The 19244-nt window shown below is 42.1% G+C and overlaps 1 protein-coding gene across 2 annotated transcripts in view; it reads left to right on the plus strand.

The window, feature by feature from the left end:
- Positions 1-19244, plus strand: part of COL4A2 (collagen type IV alpha 2 chain) — a 142897-nt gene that overhangs the window by 120495 nt on the left and 3158 nt on the right. For both annotated transcript variants that reach the window (XM_085215485.1, XM_085215491.1), the window contains exons 30-47: positions 1374-1535; positions 2120-2290; positions 3185-3328; positions 4184-4309; positions 4653-4834; positions 5678-5741; positions 6117-6191; positions 6843-6950; positions 7906-8013; positions 9485-9556; positions 9907-10032; positions 11463-11579; positions 13065-13226; positions 13347-13445; positions 13995-14141; positions 14719-14835; positions 15629-15820; positions 16124-16410. In XM_085215485.1, the coding sequence (XP_085071611.1) occupies positions 1374-1535; positions 2120-2290; positions 3185-3328; positions 4184-4309; positions 4653-4834; positions 5678-5741; positions 6117-6191; positions 6843-6950; positions 7906-8013; positions 9485-9556; positions 9907-10032; positions 11463-11579; positions 13065-13226; positions 13347-13445; positions 13995-14141; positions 14719-14835; positions 15629-15820; positions 16124-16410 (2459 nt within the window). The remainder of the gene's footprint in view (positions 1-1373; positions 1536-2119; positions 2291-3184; positions 3329-4183; positions 4310-4652; positions 4835-5677; positions 5742-6116; positions 6192-6842; positions 6951-7905; positions 8014-9484; positions 9557-9906; positions 10033-11462; positions 11580-13064; positions 13227-13346; positions 13446-13994; positions 14142-14718; positions 14836-15628; positions 15821-16123; positions 16411-19244) is intronic.

A 19244-nucleotide genomic window follows, 5' to 3' on the forward strand; every position in this document is an offset into this window, starting at 1 on the left:
GTAGGGGACTTTCAAAAGCATCTATAGGAATTGGGCATTACCTTCTATACTGTTTCAGTAGCAGCTGGACATTTAGGACTGCAGATTACCCCCTTGGTGTGTTGTGGAACTGAGGAAGGTGGAGAAATTGTGTGACTAGCTCAAAGCAAAGAGGAATTGATAGAAATTTATTTTGGTGACTCATCTCATGATTTTCAATGCAAATGGATAAAGACAAGATAAGCATGTCATTTTACATGACTTATTTGAAGTGAGAAGATCTGTTTTCGTCTTCTGTACAGTCACAGAGTGAAGGAATGGAATAAAGGCAGCTCTGTGGCACTGTGGTAACACTTGCTATGTCTAGAAAACAATACCATTAATGCCCCTAAAACTATTTTTCTCTGAAGGGGAAGAAATTCAAGAGTAAACACAGACTGAAAAAGAAAATAAAATGATGTGACCAAACCCTCTTTCCTGTTACTTTTATACAAAGTGTTTGGCAATTCTTTTATTTCATCTGTGCCAGTTAAACTATTAGCCCTTCAGAACAGGGAGGAAATGTCTCTGTTCTGTTGTTAAGGAAAACTCACCACCGGTGACCTTTTAGTTTCTCTCAGTTCCAAAGCACACGCAACTACATTCAAGTCTCTGCACCTACAATGACGTAAAACCCAAAGAGAAGCAGAGCCACCTATCCTGGATTTTGAGTGTGATGTGCTTTTGAGATCTTGTGCACTATTGCTTGTCCAATCTGAATGCAAAGCGTGTATTACCATTTAAATCTGGAAGGACTTGACATTGCCTTTGCTGTTATCTTGTAGAGATGTAAATTTTCACTCAAAACATTTACGTGTAGAATCAGGGCATTTTGCTGAGGAATTTGTATGAAACTTATAGCATTACCTCACTTGAAAAATTCTGAATACAACACAACACAAAGAACCCACTGTTGCCTTATTTTTTTATTTTTTTTTTTCCATTTCTGCCTATCACATTTTAGAAAAGACATAGGGCATTATTTCTGTGTTTTGGTCAACTCGATTCAATTCTTACAAAGACGTACGTAACAAAGGAAAAGATCAGAAATTACAGAATTATTAGAGTTAGAAATGGAAGAGACTTACTCTGTTTTAGATCTACCTGATACTAAATTACTCCCATTCATTTGAAAGAGTCCATCAACCTTTCCAGTGCAAATATCGAGACTAGCACCAATAACATCAAGAATTTAAAAACTAATGATCAGTCTTTTAATTTGCTTTTCTTCTTCCCACTGATTTTCAGAGGAAAAAATATATCCTGAAGGAATTCACCTATTTTGAGAAATGATAGGTAATAATCTGCTCTCTCGGTATTTATGTTCACTAACGCATGGTATTATGGTATTTTAGGAGCAGATGGTAACCCAGGATTGCCAGGCCCCAAAGGTGATCCAGGGCTGCAAGGTCTCCCTGGTTTGATGGGTTTACCAGGAACACCAGGAACTCATGGATTCCCAGGGCCACCAGGAAACCCCGGCCCTGACGGTGGACCTGGTTCTCAAGGACCCCTTGGTGAGGAAGTATTGCTGTCCTGTGTCGCTTCTCTTCCCCACTCTCTGTGACAAGGAGCCCGTATAATTTCCCAGGGGAAAGTTAACTCTGAAATTGTGGCACATGCCAGGCTGTAATTCTCAGTCATGGAAATGACTTGGATATTTCAGGCACTGTGAATGCAAATCATGCTGGCATCTCAGCTGGAGTGTAGGGGTGACGATGGTCCTCGGAGGCAGAGCTGCTGCTTTTCCTTCTATAGCCATGTGCCATGCAGGGACAGAGCTCACTGCAGTCAGTCTGGGAGAATGGAGCAACTAAATGGGAGTAATCTTGTATTAAAGAGGCTTAATTTTTAAATAAAAGAGGAGGGGGAGACCATGTTTGGAGTGAGTGTAAAACCAGGATGCTAGCAAGATTGGTTTGTGTTGAGAAGCTGCTTTGTCTTTGTAATAATTTCTGAAGTTCTTTGATGAAAAAAACAGTTTTTTCCTCTCCAACTTGAAGCCAGTACGATAGCAGTTTTTCCCTTCTTGGGCTACCTTCTATATAATCATTGTGTATATCCAAACACTCATCTCCCTTTTCACACATTCACATGGCAGGTCCACCAGGTGCAAGGGGAGAAGATGGCGAGCAAGGCTTTCCTGGTCTGGTGGGCATGAAAGGTCAGTCTGGTGACAAAGGTGAAACAGGTTTCCCAGGATTACAAGGTATCCCTGGCGTGACTGGTCCCCCTGGCATTAGTGGAATGGATGGCTTTCCAGGAGACAAAGGTAAGCTCTGAATAGCTGCACTGGAAGAAATAATGTTGCTTAAAGCTGCTCAGTGCTGAGATGAATAGGATACATTTTCTGCTGGGCTACCTCTTTAAAACAGAAGAGTTATACTCCCAGGCTTAATATATTCCAAAATCATTCTCTGTTTTCTCTTGTGTTGTGCTTGGTGCAAAGCTAGCTTGAAGAGCAGTGGTGGTTTACAATATTTACTATTTGTTCTTTCCAAAAGTCTTTCCCTTGGCCCAGTCCCACCAGCTCTCAGGTGAATTTGAGAGATGTTTCCCCAAACCTTTAAAGTTTTTGAAAGTTGGCAGCTATGTGCTGAGCAGTGCCAGACAGCAGATCTTGATGCTGAATTTTAGCAGGACACTGATCTTTTGTATAGACAAGTAGAGACTCTCTCCTACCTGCAACAAAAGCACAATATACGATGCAAGTTGTTTGTGTCACAAGGAGTTTCAACAGAATTCAACTCTGCTTAAACAGAAGAACTGAGTGTACTGATCAGCTCCTTGTTAGAAGAATGAAGATCTGTTAGCGTGACCCATGTAAAATAGGATCCTCTTGTTTAGAAGAGAGGAGTGCCATAATTTTTGGTCTGCAGGATCAAGGTTGAAATGCTTTTTCAGAAGATGACACTAAGATCTGGCCGTCTCCACATTTTCTTTTGGCCAGATTAAGCAACTCATTAAAGCCTTGATCTCATTTAGATACCTACCTCCCAGAGAGCTTAAGTGCCTAATATAGAATGGCACATTGTCCTAGGCATCAAGGCACACAGACATGGTGCTGCAGCAGTGCAACTGCTTTAGTCGCGCGTTATCAGTTCATATTTACTTATTCTGCAGAAATCTGAACAAGATAACAGTTGTCTTCCACTTCTCTTTAAAGGCTCAAGAGGTTCACCTGGCATTGATGGTTTCAAAGGCATGCCAGGCCTGAAAGGAAGACCAGGAATCAAAGGAATCAAAGGAGAATTTGGCTTATATGGGACTCGGGGTGATAAAGGCACAAAGGGCGCACAAGGCTTTAAAGGTATTTGCTTATGAGTGGTACAGTGTTGGCTTTTCATATATGGAGAACTATTTTGCAAGAGTACACAGACAAAGATAACACATTTTAGACATAATTTAGCTCAGACATTGCTCCACCCATTTCACACATGGTCCTCTGGCTGAGAGGCTTGGATCTTAGGCACAAGGGAAGGTTGGTTGTGAATCTTGAGCATGGTCAGGATGGAGAGACACTCCATTGAATTTGAATGCAGCTCCAGGCACATGCAGAACTCAACAGAGTTTTTCCCTGGGAGGTGTAAGATGTTTTGGGGAAAATATTCCAATTTTGCCTCAAGATAAAGGCAACAAAATATTCAGAAAACTGTGCAGTTAAGTCAGAAACATACCAGTTGATATCACAGTTGGTGAAAGGAACTCTGTAATTCAGTCCTCCAACAGGAAGTTGGAACAAAATAGCTGGTAACAAATCCAAACACTTTCTTTCACCCAAGCCTTTTTAAGTTCCTGTTTGAGTGAGGGCTTCCCTTTCACTGGAAACTACCCACCTGTCTCTGCTTTCTGTGACTTTGTTTTTCATAAACACTCGGTAACTGATCTACTGAGAGGTAAACTCCCCTATCACAGAGGAGCCCAAGTCCAGCTCTTCAGAATAGCATATGGAAGTCTAGCTTAGTTTTCATATTTTCTTATGCTTATTTGTTCTGCAGATATGTTATATTGATATGGTCAATTTTCCATGCAAACAGGTTTTCCTTGGCTTGTACAAGGTTTTCCATTAAGCCCTTTTTACTCATTACACTATTCTGTTGTCTCTTTTTCCAGCAAAGTGCAGCTGACCAGCTTTTTTAAATATGGGTGTTTCTTTACCCTTTAGGTGACCGTGGAGAACGAGGTCCCCCGGGAGAGCCCCCGAAGCCGAAGCCTAGCATGATGATGAAAGTTAAAGGTGAAAAAGGAGATGCTGGAGAAACTGGCACCAAGGGGTTCTTTGGCATAAAAGGTCAGTGCTAATGGCAAAGCAAAGCGAGCACGTTTAGGGTTAATTGGTGTCTAGGTATTTTCTCACGTACTGTATAAAACATTCTCAGCTCAATGCACCCCCATGCTGCAGCCCACCCAGCGAAGCTTCCATCAAACAAAGCTGAGCTCGCAGAGAGAAAACTCGAGGAAAACTGTCTGTTCATGCCACTTGTGTGTGCTGCCCTGTTGTGCCAGCACGTTGTGGTGCTGTGTTGCAGGAAGGCTGTTAGCATGAAGTTCTTCTCCACATGGGCAACTGTATATCAGCCTTCTCTGGTCTAGTGTTTTAAGTCTTCTCTGTTTGTCTTTTTCCCCTCCTGCAGGTAGCAAGGGAATGCCAGGCCTCCCTGGGAAGACAGGAATTCCTGGGTCCCCAGGGCACCCCAGTTATGTGCCTGGCGTGAAGGGGGACATCGGTGCAAAAGGGCTGACAGGTCTGAAAGGGTATCCTGGTCCGACTGGCTCTCCAGGCATCAGAGGCTTCCCTGGCAGCACAGGAGGCAGGGTGAGTCCATACCAGCACTGGCAAAATGGCATCCTTCAACTTCTCTAGGGAGTGGCATTCACCCTTTGAAATTATACTGAACAGCTGAAGTACAAAGATAAAAATGCAATAAGAATGGAATAAGTAGATCAAATCTTTTTGCTTGATCTCTCTAATGTTCATTAAGGAGAATCTCTTCTCATTGGGAGACATCAGATTTCAGGTGCTAGCTTTCTGCCTATGAGAACCCAGATTGTTCCTTCGAGGTCCTTGGTTACTGTAGCTGTTAGTAAAAATTATTTTCAGCAGTATGTTTACTCTTTCTTTCCAGATTGATGGTGCCACTGCCTATAATTACTCACTGTCATTTCCCTAATAGCAAAAAGCTTAAGAATCTGAGTTGCTTGAGGGTGATTCACTTTGGCATCAAACTAAGTTACACTGAAGTCTTGCAAAAGGCCTGGCAGTAGACTCACATGCATAATTTATTTAATAGAGACAAGAAAATGTGTTCCTTTCTCAGTTAGAAATGTCCTTCAACTTCAGTAGAACTTTTTCCTGACCAAGAATAGAGAGACTGTCTTATATATATGTGCAATATGATGTTTTCCATTTCAAACTGAGACTTAGTAAACACAGCTTTTCAGTTGGTTTGCACTGGTTTGGTTTAACTGATTTCAGCCAAATGATTCAAAGTACAATGGAAATAAGCAAAAAAAACCAAACAAACAAAAAACCAAAACACACAGAGCAAAACAAAAGGTAAATTTAATGGTCTTTTTTCAATATTCAAACTCTGCTGCTTGGAAGGTTGAATAAATCCTCCTTCTTACTAACCAATAATTGTTTTCAATCATATGACAGGGAGATAAGGGTGCCCCAGGAAGTTCGGGTCATTTTGGTACTCCTGGCTCCCATGGTGAAATTGGTGAGTTTGTTCTCTTATTTGAGCGCTCTTTCTATTCATCAACAATCGAGTGACATGAAATTCTGTAGGATCTGAGAGGGTCTTCAGTCTTAATGAATCCTTTCACGGTCTTAGAGTATGGTGTTGCAAACACATGAGGCTGTGAAAAGCTTACTACTGTTAATTTCATGCCAGATAAAAAAAAATCCATGGCAGGGTGTCAGTAGAGGGGCTACATTCTGTGTTTTTCTTCCTTTAACTTATTTTTGTTTTTATCTAGACAGATAATAATTGCAGAATGTTGTCTTGGAAGTTGCAGTTCTTCAAAAGTACAGGAAATGCTGCAGGTTTTGGTTAAAGCTTTGCCACCCACTTGTTGTTTTTACCTTGAAACAGGTGAGCCGGGCGATACTATAAACTTACCAGGAATGCCAGGCCTTAAAGGGGAAGTTGGTGTGCCGGGTCTTACAGGTACTAATGTCACAGCTACTCTGGATTTCTCATTTTTCACAGATTAAATTCCACAGAGAAAAGATAGAAGAGCTTAGCACGTGCTTTTGATGGCTATTCAGCCTGTGGTTTCACAGCTCTTATTATGTTAAGAGCTTAAGCTCTTTTCACAGCTCTTGAAGAGCTGCATCTTTACTTAATTGAAGTTAGTATGTGCTATGTTTATCTCTTCAAATAAAATGACTGTTATGGCACTAAACTTCAATTACTGGCAGCTCTAGTAAAGCATTATAATGTATGTATATATTTTTTTACCATTGATGACAAAAGGAGCAATGTCAGGGCAAAATTATGTAAGGGGAGGATAGCAGAATTAGGTTGGTTTTTGATTGGGTTGGTTACATCTCTGCACATTCTGCATATTTGAACATCAGAGTCATAATCAAAATAATCTGGGGATAACTGTTAAAAAGACAAATTTAATGACAGATTGGCCAAGGTGCGGTAGAAGACCATTATTCTCCCACACTATGAAAGCACCCTGACTTGAAGAATGTGTTTATGCAGCTAGACCAGGACTCATCAAGTAGCCAGCTTCACATTAGCAAGTTAGTTTAGGATTATATAAAGATTACTGAGAGAATTTACTGCTTTTGTCATTTCTTTTTGCAGGCTTAAGAGGAGGCCCTGGACAAAAAGGCGAAGGAGGTGATCCTGGTTTACCTGGCATTGAAGGCCTCAAGGGCGTACAGGGTGTACCTGGCTCCTTGGGACAGCAAGGTAAAATATTCTTCCCTTTTAACACTCCAAAGAATAAGACAGGATGAGAAAAAGAAAGGAAAAAATGCTATTCACTCATGAGAAAGACCTTAAGTTTTTAAAATGTTAATTATTCTGTAAGTTGGTAAAGAGCAATAAAAAGAACCAAGAACTCCCAGGAGAACTTGTTAAGAGGAAATTTCAAAAGATTAACTCTGGTTCACAGCAGTGTTTCTTTCTTATAACAGTCATATGCCCAGTCAAACTGTTGCATTTTTGGCATACTTAGGTACAGTAATTCTCAATGCAACAAGGAGGTGGGCATTTCAGCACTCTTTTCTGCCATAAATGAAATAAATATCCCACAGGACCCAGTTGGGGAGCCTTTGAGCCACTTTCCCTGGCTGAACATACAGGAATACAGGGAAAAAAGTCAGGTCTGGCTCAGGCTGGATCACAAACTTGTGGCTTGAGTGTCTCATTCCAGGATAATCATGAAGGTGCTCCTTCAGAGCAGTTGCTCCACATTTCCTACATAATTATAGGGCATATAAATTCCATCCAAAACTGGAGCTGTGCTAGTAAGTAACCTACTGAGAAACAGCACTGTTCCGCTCAGCTTTCCAGTCAGGGAGCCAAAATAGAGGGGGCAAATGGGGCAACTAAGGTGCACATAAGTGAAACTACCTATTGTGACTGCTAATTGAAGTCAGACAATCATTTTAGTAGAAGGAGTTTATTATATTCCTGAGGTTGTCACAAGCCTGAAATTTGCAATTAATTGTTCTGTTACACCTTGCCTGTCTTAATTTTTCTCTCTTTTGTCATCCACTTGGATGAAGGGTGCAGTGTCATACAGTGATGCTGAGGACATAAGATTTTATTTTGCTACCTGGGAGAATGAAGGTAGCCACAGCCAGTGTGCTAGGCTGTTGGCTTCTAAGGACACTCATGATGATGTACCATTGTCACATAGGTTTGCCTGGACTGGTCGGCCCTCCAGGTCAGCAAGGAAGCCCTGGAACACCTGGATTCCAAGGAGAAAAAGGAACTCCCGGCTGGCCTGGCTTACCAGGACAAGCAGGTATTCATACAGCTTTGGCTACTCATCATTTCAGTGTGAGCAGTCACTTTTATTCTTTGAGGGTGAAGAAGAAAGAGGGCTTTTTGCAGTTCACAGTGGCAGAGCTCCTTCTAGTAAACGTGCATTCCACAAGAAGTCCAGATGCATTGATGGGGACCTGTGCGGTTGCTTTTTAATTCCTCGGTTCTGAAGGATTGTTATCTGTTGAGCTCCCTTGAAGGTGCACTGGGGAAGGTTCAGGTTGGATATTAGGAAAAAATTATTCTCAGACAGAGCGGTGAGGCAGTGGCACAGGGTGCCCAGGGAAGTGGTGCAGTCACCATCCCTGGAGGTTTTCCAGATAATGGTGGATGTATGTCTGTGGGACGTGGTCAGTAGGCATGGTGGGAATAGGCTGAAAGTTGGACTGGATGATGTTGAAGCTCTTTTCCAACCTTAATGATTCTATGATTGTAACCTTGCACTCAACCAAGAAAGCAGTTTTCAAGAAATGTTTTCATTTATAATGAAGCTAAGAAGAAAGAGTGGTGAGATAGAGTGTTAGAATATTAAAATGTGGCATTAGATGCCAAACAATAAACTTGTCTTCCACCATCATCAAAACCACATACTGATCTGACACGTGGTTTTATGGATTTGGGTGGCTTACATCCGACTGGAGGCTCAGACAGAATTTGCTATCAGAACACAGGCAATGGCTTAAAATGAAACTGTATCACAGGACACAGGATCTCATTGTCTGCCACCTGACTCCTTCGTATATGAAGTGAGCAGATTTTTCTCTACAACTACAGCAGGAAATTGCCCTGATTTTAGTGAGATTCATCTATCTGAATCTGCGTCAAATCAAAGCTAACAGAGTTATGGAGGCTGCCTTTATAAGCAATGAAGAGAGGCTGACAATTATTTTTGTGAAGGTTTAATTGTCCTTCAGAGCTCTGACAATTGATTAAAGATACCCACTTTAACATCGTCCTTAACTTTTTGATAGACACAAATAAATGGGATAAATTTTACCTATAACAGCAGTAGCAGCTATTAGACATTTTGCTAACTGTTGTTTGTGTCTTTTTTAATGACCCAGAGTGAATTTCTCCTGAAGATGGCTTCATTATAATTACATTTAGGTAGCACAATTATCCCATAATTGTCTTGGTTTGAGGACTTTTGAAAACATTAAGGGGTTATTAGAAAGTTGTGGTCGCAAAACTGGAACTAATGGCCTTCTACCAGACAGATTAGAGAGATTTTAAGTATCTCATTGCTAGCTTATTGGATATTAATTAGATTTGCTAATATAAAAAAAAAGAATAATATATTACATAGTAAGCTTATTATAATTAATTAATTTGCATATAATATGTGAGAGCTTAACACAGAATCATATTTATTCAAGCACTTCCATTTTTTCATGAGGAATATATATGATCTTGTAGAAACTATTAAGGTAATGAGTGTGATTTTAAAACAGGCTTGCCTGGCTTAAGAGGAATTGGTGGACTGCACGGTTTACCAGGCACTAAGGGCTTACCAGGATCACCAGGTCAGTGAGACTTTCATTCTGCCTATTGACAGGCACTGCACTGGGTTAGCTGCAAGTTTTGTCTGTGAGATCTTTGCAATGGGACTTTCCTTCTTGTCCTCTAAAGCTCAATGTGAATTTGTCTTATTATTATGGACTCTGGCAAACAACCACTTACAGTGTACATGCTGAATTACAATACAACTTCATAATTTCTTTCCTTGCGTAAAGTTAAATCCTCATTATTTTCCTTTTCCATTACGAGCCACTGTATTTAGTAAATCCATATGCTCTGTACATATACGTGAGAATGCTGATTCGTTCCTACGTGAGGAAACATTTCTTCTCACTTGTGAACAATTCTACAACAGGTCCAGATGGCTATGGCTCTGCAGGCTTCCCAGGTGCTGTGGGTGACAAAGGAGAAGCAGGAGAGCCGAGCAGAGTGCAGGGCAGCCAAGGCCCGCCGGGTCAGAAGGGAGACAGAGGTGTTCCAGGTCCGTATACTGGAGAATGGGATTCGCTTATTATTTGTTCCATTTGCGGGTGTTACAGATGTCATGAATTGCAATACAGCAGCCTAGGAGAGCTACAGAAGCAGTGCCCAATGTGGGGAAAGTCACTGTAGTTACTGCTTCTGCTTACCCAGACCTTACTCAGAAACAATGCACTGCCCAATTCTGGATGGCCCGCATCCTTCCCCACAGCAGCAGCCCTCTGTACTCCCCCCAGAGCTCAGCACACTGCACATGCCAGAGGCTGCTCTCAGCTCCCAAAATATTTTTAAAGAGGCTCCAGTTACACGAACACTATGGCTGCCCTCTTTCTTTCTTTTCATTGCAAAACCTTCGATGTTTACTTTTCTCCTGAAAGCCTCACAGTCCGTTAGTGTGTGATTTTCCTCCTGATACCTCCTGGACTCTATTTGCGTGCACCATGTTTCACTTATATCGTCACCCTCATGCCAGATGAGCGTACAGCTTTCCAGCTTTGACCCACCTTGCTATAGCAAGCTGCAGTTGCCTCAGTGCAGTACACCACCAGTTCTTCTTCCATCAGGGAGTCTCCAGACCAATGCTATGGATGAAACAATTAACTACTGTATTATTTAATAAGTTTTCCAATTTTTTAACTCTAAAAGCACCAAGGACTGGCAGAAGCATAAAACTTGACTCCCTCTACTTGAACTGTTCAGTGGCTGTTCTTTTGTATTCTGCTTTGTCCTTACTAACAGGATGCATATTTTTTAATACCATTCAGACATTTCATATCAAGCCCTGGAAGAAATAACCATTTGGCTTATTTTGTTTGTGCTTATCAGAATTAAATATTATTAGGGTGTTGTTTTTTTTTTTACTTGACTAAACAAAGGGGGTTTTGTGGCTTCCTGGCAAGGAAGGATAATTTTGAGCGAAAAGGTAAGGCAAATTTTTGGCCATTTAGCTTCTTCTAAGGCCATCTATCTTCTTTTGGGCATTTAACATCTTCCATCTATAGAGAATTTCTTTGTATTCAAACTTTTGGTTTCATTCAACCCTCCAGAAAAACAAAGTGTCTGTGATCCCTGTTCAATAGAACACAGAGGAACAAAGCTGCTTTCTTGTCTGCTGCAATATACTCAGGATATCTCAAGTACTCCCTGTTTTGAAGTAATATTTAACCTGGCAGACACAATATTATTAGCATTCCACATAGCAAGATGTAATTAACTATCCAGAGAGCTTTGAAACACAACTAATATTGAGGTTTTCTTTTTAAAACACCTCCACAGCATCATCTGAGGGGGAAAAAAAAGCAAAGATCAGTGGGAACTGCAGGTGTTTCCACTTTGAAAATGCCATTCTTTGCATTTAGTGAAAAGTCAGTCTTTCTAATTGAAAGTGTCCATTTTCTTTGCAGTACTGATTATTTCCTCTCTTCTTTGCAGGAATCCAAGGACCCTTTGGCATTCCTGGGCAGGATGGACTTCCAGGGCTTCCTGGGTTTTCCAATATATCAGGATATCCTGGTGATATAGGTTCCCCAGGTCTAGATGGAGTGCCAGGTAATTCATGCATTGTATCCATCAGATAACAATAGGAGATTAAATACAAAATTAGCAACAGCAGTTTGCTTCAGTCTTTATTCAGTAAAGTATCTCTATTAAATGCAACACTGAAGTACATGTCTCAATGCTCCCTGAAGACTGAGAGCATCCCAGCATTCCGACAAAACCAGGGAGCAGACCTCTATGTCAAAGGCCATTCCTGCAGGATATCCTGATGGAAAGGCTTGTTGTTTCATGCAAACAGCAGATTTAATCAATCACCTAAAATTCTCTTAACAGCTTTTAGAAGCATTATGCTAATTTACTGCTTTAAAATCTTAGCCCTGTGGTGGACTTGCAGATCTGCAGAACATTTTCTTAATCATCCCCAATTTTTTCCTATGTGAAATTACGTAAGAAAGGATTATCATTTCTCATCTCTAGAATTCCATGCTGTGAGCTTGCCTTTTTCACACATGAAAGAGCCAATCTGTGACTGTATATTTAGAAGCTGATAGTCCTGCTGCTTGTTGCACTGTCATTTCAAACTTCAGTGCCACTGTGAAGCACTTGTAGCAAAAGTTGCAGGTGTATACATCTCCATGTGATGTGTGGAAATTGAAATGTGAACTCAGCAAAAACTTAGAGCAGGCAGACTATCTGTGAAACTAACAAAATACCTAGGTTTCCAAGTGTGAAGAATATGTTAGTTGGCCTGACTCTGCATACTGATTTCCACTCTCCAAGCAGTCATTCCATTAAAAAATCAGTAAAAGTAATGAAGAGACTGGGCTAGGAACAGGAAGACCACCTGCCAGCTGATGTGGAATAGCATGGCTCTTTTACTTTGCCGTAAGCATCTTGCATTCATATCCACACATAATCCAGCTTCAACAGGCAGCATCAGAGAAGCCCCACTGAAAAACATTGTTATTAAATCCTTTTTTCCCTGGAAACAAAGTCCATTTCTTCTCTTCTCAGGCAGCAGAGGTAGCCAACAGAAACCTGCCAAGTTTAGCTTCAGGCAATAGGTACTTCTGGAAAAAGCAGCTGTTCCCATAACTGCCGAGAGAGAGTGAAGCAGTTATTTGTATCCAGGTGTTCAGCTGGAGCACCAAAGTACATAGAACACCGAGTCCCTAGCATATTTACCACCTGGCACCAATTATGTATTCATGGCTGTCTGATTTCCCTCTAGTTACTTGGAAAATTTAGGACAAAGCAGGGAGGCACCCAGTGAAGTGGGGCGTTTGCTGGGGCAGAGATAGCCCATCAAAGGCTGTGACAACACCATATTCTGCGGGAACTCTATGCTCTAATTCCTCTGCCACTGCCAGGCTGAGAGCAGGATGCAGATTAAGACTGTTAGACAACTGAGCATGAACTCCTTGCTTAAATTAAGGAAATAAAGCCTGATGTGATACAATTAGCGCCTCTACTTTCATCTACGCCCAGGTATTAAGGCAGTATAAACAGATTACAGCTTGAATGTGCTCTAAACAGGCTATCCGGGACTACATGGGCAGCCTGGAATACCAGCTCCACCGGGAAGCAAAGGAGAAAGTGGACGAGCAGGTGTGAGCGGACAAGCTGGCCCCAAAGGGACAAGAGGTGATCCTGGATTACAAGGGAGACCTGGGATTCCTGGTTATCCCGGACCAAAAGGTAAGGATAGGAGATGCTGATCATCTATAGAACGGAACCCTCTAGGCTACAACCGTGACTTCAGAATTCATGTGATCCGTGTTAAAATACAGTAATGTCACGTGTCTTTTTGCATCGAAGGTCGTAAGGGTGAACAAGGTGTCATTGGCTTTATTGGCACAGTAGGATTTCCAGGTGACCTGGGACCCATCGGACCCAAAGGGGATAGAGGACTTACTGGTGAGTAATTGCAGTCAGATGCGTGACTAGTTTCTAAACCTTCTGCAGCCACACAGTGCTGATGTAGGTTTAAAACCTGAGTTTATACAAGGTACTCCAAAATCAGAGCCACTTTCAAGGGGAGAAAAAAAGATTTCTTTGTATAAACTAATTCTGCAGAGTATACATACTAGTTATTTAGAAATCTATACCATTGTTTATGTGTTTCCAGAAGCCCATAAAAAGATGATGCTCCACCTCAGAGAGCTGTTGGCTTTTGGGGTGGAAACTTCCCAGCTTCATATGTTGTTACTGAGGGGAGCACCATTCATTTCCTTCAGCTTATCTTTATGTTGTCCAATAAAAAACAATTCCCATCCTCATATATGTTCTCCTAATATAAAAACCATAAATCTTATACTGGAGGAAGTGTATTGCAGACACTTCAGAACAGTCCCTCTCTTGCATATGCAGCCAAGTAACACCAGCATGTCTGTGAATGAAAGCATATGAAGGCAAGTAAGCTTTTTTATTTTTAATCAAACTGCTTCATCTTGTTTCTTATCACAGGCTTTCAGGGTCCTCCAGGCTCTCCTGGGTTGCCACCTCTTCCTCCAAGGCTGGTTGCTGAGCAAGGTTCACCAGGTCCCCGTGGAAGTGCAGGACCTCAGGGAAGTCCAGGTGATATAGGACCTCAAGGTCCACCAGGAGAACCAGGTAGGAACTGCACACTTAGAGCAACAGCTCAGTTGCTGTGAATAGTGAGGCAACCAGTGCACTGCTTTGGCTCTCTTCAACTCAAAATCATATGATTCAGAAAGGAGAGTCAAACTCAGGCTTTTCGAAGCTAGAGGCCTGGCTTTCCTCTGCCTCCTAACATTCAGAACTTAAGCAGAACAGGAGAGAACTGTTGACGACATTTGCACAGCCAAAGCAACATCAAATATGGATACAGTCAATTAAATCAAGAGCAAAAGTTACTGAAAAACTCATCCTTGTGGGCGTGCTTTTAATGCAGGAAATGTAGTGACACATAGAGCAAACACAGCGCACCTCTTGCTACTTGTCTCATTAGAAACATCTGGTGGTAACAAGAGTGAAAGATTAAGGTGGTGGGTGTCATGTAGTCTTGATCCTAGCAATCTTTTCCAATGAATTCAGTGCTCTTTGTTTGAGCAGTAAGATCTTGCTCTCGGTGTAAACTGGAAAAACTGGCAGACAGGACTGAACACATGCAAATAGAGTGCATGTTAACGGAGTAAGTCATTGTGCTCATCACTGTTGTTGGTGCAAGGTTTCAGAGGCTTACCTGGAGAACCAGGACTCCAGGGCAGGGGTGGCATTCCAGCTCCTCCTGGATCCAGAGGTGAACAAGGAGCAATGGGGTTTCAAGGTCCAGTGGGATTCGAAGGTAAGAGATTCACGCAGCATTTCTTCCCTCTTTCCCATTTCACTGCCTTAAATTGTTCTGTAATTATTTCACTGGATGGGAGGAGGGAGGCTGGAGAAAGCTCATGTCTTTGCACATTCTTCACAGGGCACCACTAACTTGTAAAAGAGGATGCACTGTTTTCTAAATAAGTTTTGATAGGTGTAGATGGCAGTCAACTCATGAGAGTAAGTTTTTGATCTGAGTGTACATACTGATTTATTTCAGCACAGTGTTTTGTTAGCAATTAAACAATGTTTGAGTAGGTGATATTTGGATAGATTATGTTTAAGGGATTGTATTTGTGAAAAAAAAAATTATCTTTATCCAGACAAAGAGCAGCAAGATTGCCATCTTAATAAGCCAAGTACAAAGAGAAAAAGGTATTCGCAGAGCATAATCGTAGCCATATGAAGCAAATGCGAGCAATAGAAAAGCTATTGGTTAATCTTAAGCTAAGAAAATGTTGTAAAGGAAACAGGTCCTCATCTGTATTGCACAAATCCTGCTAAAATCCGTCAGAACTTTATCTGTAACTTTCCCTGGCTCTGATAGTGAAATACACCATGTTAGGAACCAAGGAGCCTGTTACAGCACCAATCTGCTTCAAAATCAACTGTTCTAATCCTAGAGCTACAGCTTTTTAAACAATAACTTACCATAAGAAGAGTTATCTTGCAATTAATCTTTGCTCATGAGCAGTTTAGCTGGAATATCAGTGACTATTTGTGAGAACACAAACTGAATTGTATTATTCTTCTCTCTTTCATCTAAGGCCAGCCAGGTCGCCCCGGTAGCCCTGGGCTACCAGGCATGCCTGGTCGCAGCGTTAGCATCGGCTACCTGCTGGTGAAGCACAGCCAGTCTGACCAAGAGCCAATGTGCCCAATTGGCATGAACAAACTCTGGAGTGGCTACAGCCTACTGTACTTCGAGGGACAAGAGAAAGCACACAACCAGGACCTAGGTACGTGCAGGTGTTGCCAGCAGCAGCCTCAACTCCATGCCAGTGACTGAAAAGAAGAAAAAGAAATGGAACTTAGAGAAGGCTTGGATTTCAGTATGCAAGCTTAGGAAGCATCAAAAAGAGAAGATAAAAACTGTATGTCTCCATAGATTGTCCCTGAGAGAGATCATGCAATTGTAAAGCCAGTGGCACATTATGGACTGCAAGGTTTTACTGACACTCACTTAGGAAAGAGCAGGAAACTGAACACTTGCATTCTGCAAGAATGATTGCCATAATTTCCTTTTTTTCTTTTTTTAACAGGGCTGGCTGGCTCCTGCTTGGCTCGTTTCAGTACAATGCCATTCCTCTACTGTAACCCTGGGGATATTTGTTATTATGCAAATCGAAATGACAAATCCTACTGGCTCTCAACTACAGCACCTCTTCCAATGATGCCCGTGGCAGAAGAAGAAATTAGGCCATATATCAGCCGCTGCTCTGTGTGTGAGGCCCCAGCTGTGGCAATTGCTGTCCATAGCCAAGAAGCTTCCATTCCTCGCTGCCCCGAAGGCTGGCGCAGTTTGTGGATTGGATATTCCTTCCTTATGGTATTTGTTCTCCAGTGTCGCATTCTGTATCGCACTAGATTTGAAGTATGAGTCTTAGATACTAGGAAGGCTGCTCTGTCTTAGATTCAGTAGCATGAAAACGATGCTTCATCCTGAGGACCTGGGGAACAACAAAAGTCATTCCTAGGAAGCAAAAATGAGAAGCAAAATTCTTGTGAATTGCAGAGAAAATGGCTAGAATAGTAATTTGGAGTCCTTTGTCAGAATAGCATCTGGAGTCTTTATGTACAAAGTGTTTGAGAGCAGAACACCGGGACAGCTGTGGCTTAGAAGGTAAAACCATGCTGAGGTGCAACCAAAGCCTACAAAGCATTTTCACAGCTAGAAAAAGAGTCAGGGATCTACCTCACTATTAAGAAGCTGATCTGAGGAGAAAAACAAGATAAATCCCCTTCTTTTGGATATTGAAAATCATTGCTATTTAGATTAGCTGCAAAAATGTTACACTTAGTCTGGAAAGAGAGAGTGTCTCCTGTTGCTTTAAAAGTTAATCTTCAATGTATTCCCCCTAAGCAGCTGAGGCCCCTGGGTGTGCTCAGCGCAGAGCAGAGGAGCTGAGGGGAGGCCTGATGGCGGCTGCAGCTCCTCACAGGGAGCGGAGGGGCAGCGCTGAGCTCTGCTCTGTGTGACAGCGACAGGGCCCGAGGGAACGGCATGGAGCTGTCAGGGGAGGGGCAGCTGGGGGTCAGGGAAAGGGGCTGCACCACAGGGCGTTGGGCACGGAACAGGATGCCCAGGGCTGTGGGCACCGCCCTCAGTGCCGGAGTTCAAGGAGCCATGTTGTTAAGGCTGGAAAAATAGAATAAGATTCGCTTGGCAGAAATCATCACAGAATATCTCAAGTTAATCTTTTCCACAAACTATTTGCTTTTCAAAAGTTTCAGCTTTTCTTTTTTATGAAAAGAAGGGAAAAAAAAGGAAATTTGATATTTTTCATTTAAGTTATAGAAAGAAGATTTGAAAAAAGGCAGATCGGGTTTTTTACAAGCCTTATATTTGACCTTTCTCTTGCTTCTTTGAAAAGCCCTTGATAGCAATCTCATAGTTCCTTCACAGGAATGCCAAGGATTAATTGTTTGTAAAGGTAAACATTCAGCGTTGTTAAGGGCAAAGCTGTCATCTTAGCAAGAAGCTTTTGCCAGGACAGAGTCTGCCAGCACCACAGAACATACAGTGAGAAGTGTTTTAGAAGAGTCAGATCTTCAGTATCCCATCTAATACGCCAAGCGAGTGAAGTATTTGACATACACATTTTTTCACTTCTCATGCAACTGTTGAAGGAGAAGGGAAACATGCTTCTGGTTATTTCAGGGTACATATTGTTTTACTTCCGTGGTTGAAATTTGTCACCTCCTTCCCTTGGGTAAGGCGCAATCATGAAGGAGTCACCAAGGACTCCTGCCCAGGCAGCCTTGGAGATTGGTTAAGATTTCATGTGGAAAGGGTACACAGGTGTAGTGCTTCCTAGAAAGGTGTAACCCTTGCAGAGGGACAAGAAGCTCTGGCCAGTAAAAAGGAAGCTGTTGGAGACACAGAGTTGGTGTACACTGAGCATAGGAATGTCACAGTCCTTGTCCTCAGGTTGCCAAGCAGGACTGCTCCCAACCCAGTGCTTGTAGAACACATGTAATTTTTTTCTGGCTGCTTTGTAGATCCAACAGCAGAGGCCTCAAAGCTGTGAATCATAGAATTGCTCAGGTTGGAAAACACCTTAAAGATCATCGAGTCCAACCACAACCTAACCATACTACCCTAACTCTAACAACCCTCCGCTAAATCATGTCCCTAAGCACCACATCCAAACGGTTTTTAAACACATCCAGGGATGGTGACTCAACCACCTCCCTGGGGAGCCTATTCCAGTGCTTAACCACCCTTTCTGTAAAGAAGTGTTTCCTGATATTCAAGCTAAATTTACCCTGGTGCAACTTAAGGCCATTTCCCCTCATCCTGTCACCTGTCACCAGTGAGAAGAGACCAACCCCGCTCTTGCTGTAAGCACCTTTCAGGTATTGGAAGGGAGCAATAAGGTCTCCCCTCAGCATCCTTTTCCCCAAACTGAACAGCCCCAGTTCCTTCAGTCTCTCCTCGTAGGCCATATTCTCCAAGCCCTTCAGCAGCCTTGTTGCCCTTTTTTGGACCTGAGCATCTCAGTGTCCTTTCTGTACTGAGGTGCCCAAAACTGAACACAGTACTTGAGGTGAGGCCTCACCAGTGCCGAGTACAGGGGCAAGATTACTAGTTCAGCCCTTCTACTTACCAACTTTGTTTATCTAGAGGGATGCTAGAACAGCTTCACTCTGAAGCTTTATAGCTTAGTACATCATCTTGTGATTTGTAACACAGCCCACGGGTTGTGTTAAAAAAAAACAAATCTAAAATCTCAGCAACATGCAACCCTGCCCACAGGTCAGACTCCTTCGCTCCACTCCAAGGCCACTTGTCTTCCTTGTGGATATGAACATGGTGGGCCTCTGAGTGTAAACCAAGGCAGTAATGTTATAAAAGTTAGGGACTTTTATAATACAGTACTTACTGAAATGTAAGCAGGCAAGCATACTTACCCAGCAGGTTTCTTCCTACATTTATTGAACTATTTAGCAAGTGTATTTTCCATCTGCTTTCATTTGTATTGCAAATTCCTTCAGTTTTTAAGAGAAAATTAAACCCTGTCACTTCTGCAGCTGTACAGCCCTCAGGCAGACCAGGAATGCCTGTTTTGTCAGAGATTCCTTTGACAGAACACAAGTAACATTAGTTTGTTACTACTGTCTGTGTCAAAGGTAGCAGCTGAGCGGTTTCAGATGCATAAA

The sequence above is a fragment of the Meleagris gallopavo genome, chromosome 1 (genome assembly GCF_905368555.1).
Source record: "Meleagris gallopavo chromosome 1, MGAL_WU_HG_1.1, whole genome shotgun sequence".
NCBI classification, from domain to species: Eukaryota; Metazoa; Chordata; class Aves; order Galliformes; family Phasianidae; genus Meleagris; species Meleagris gallopavo.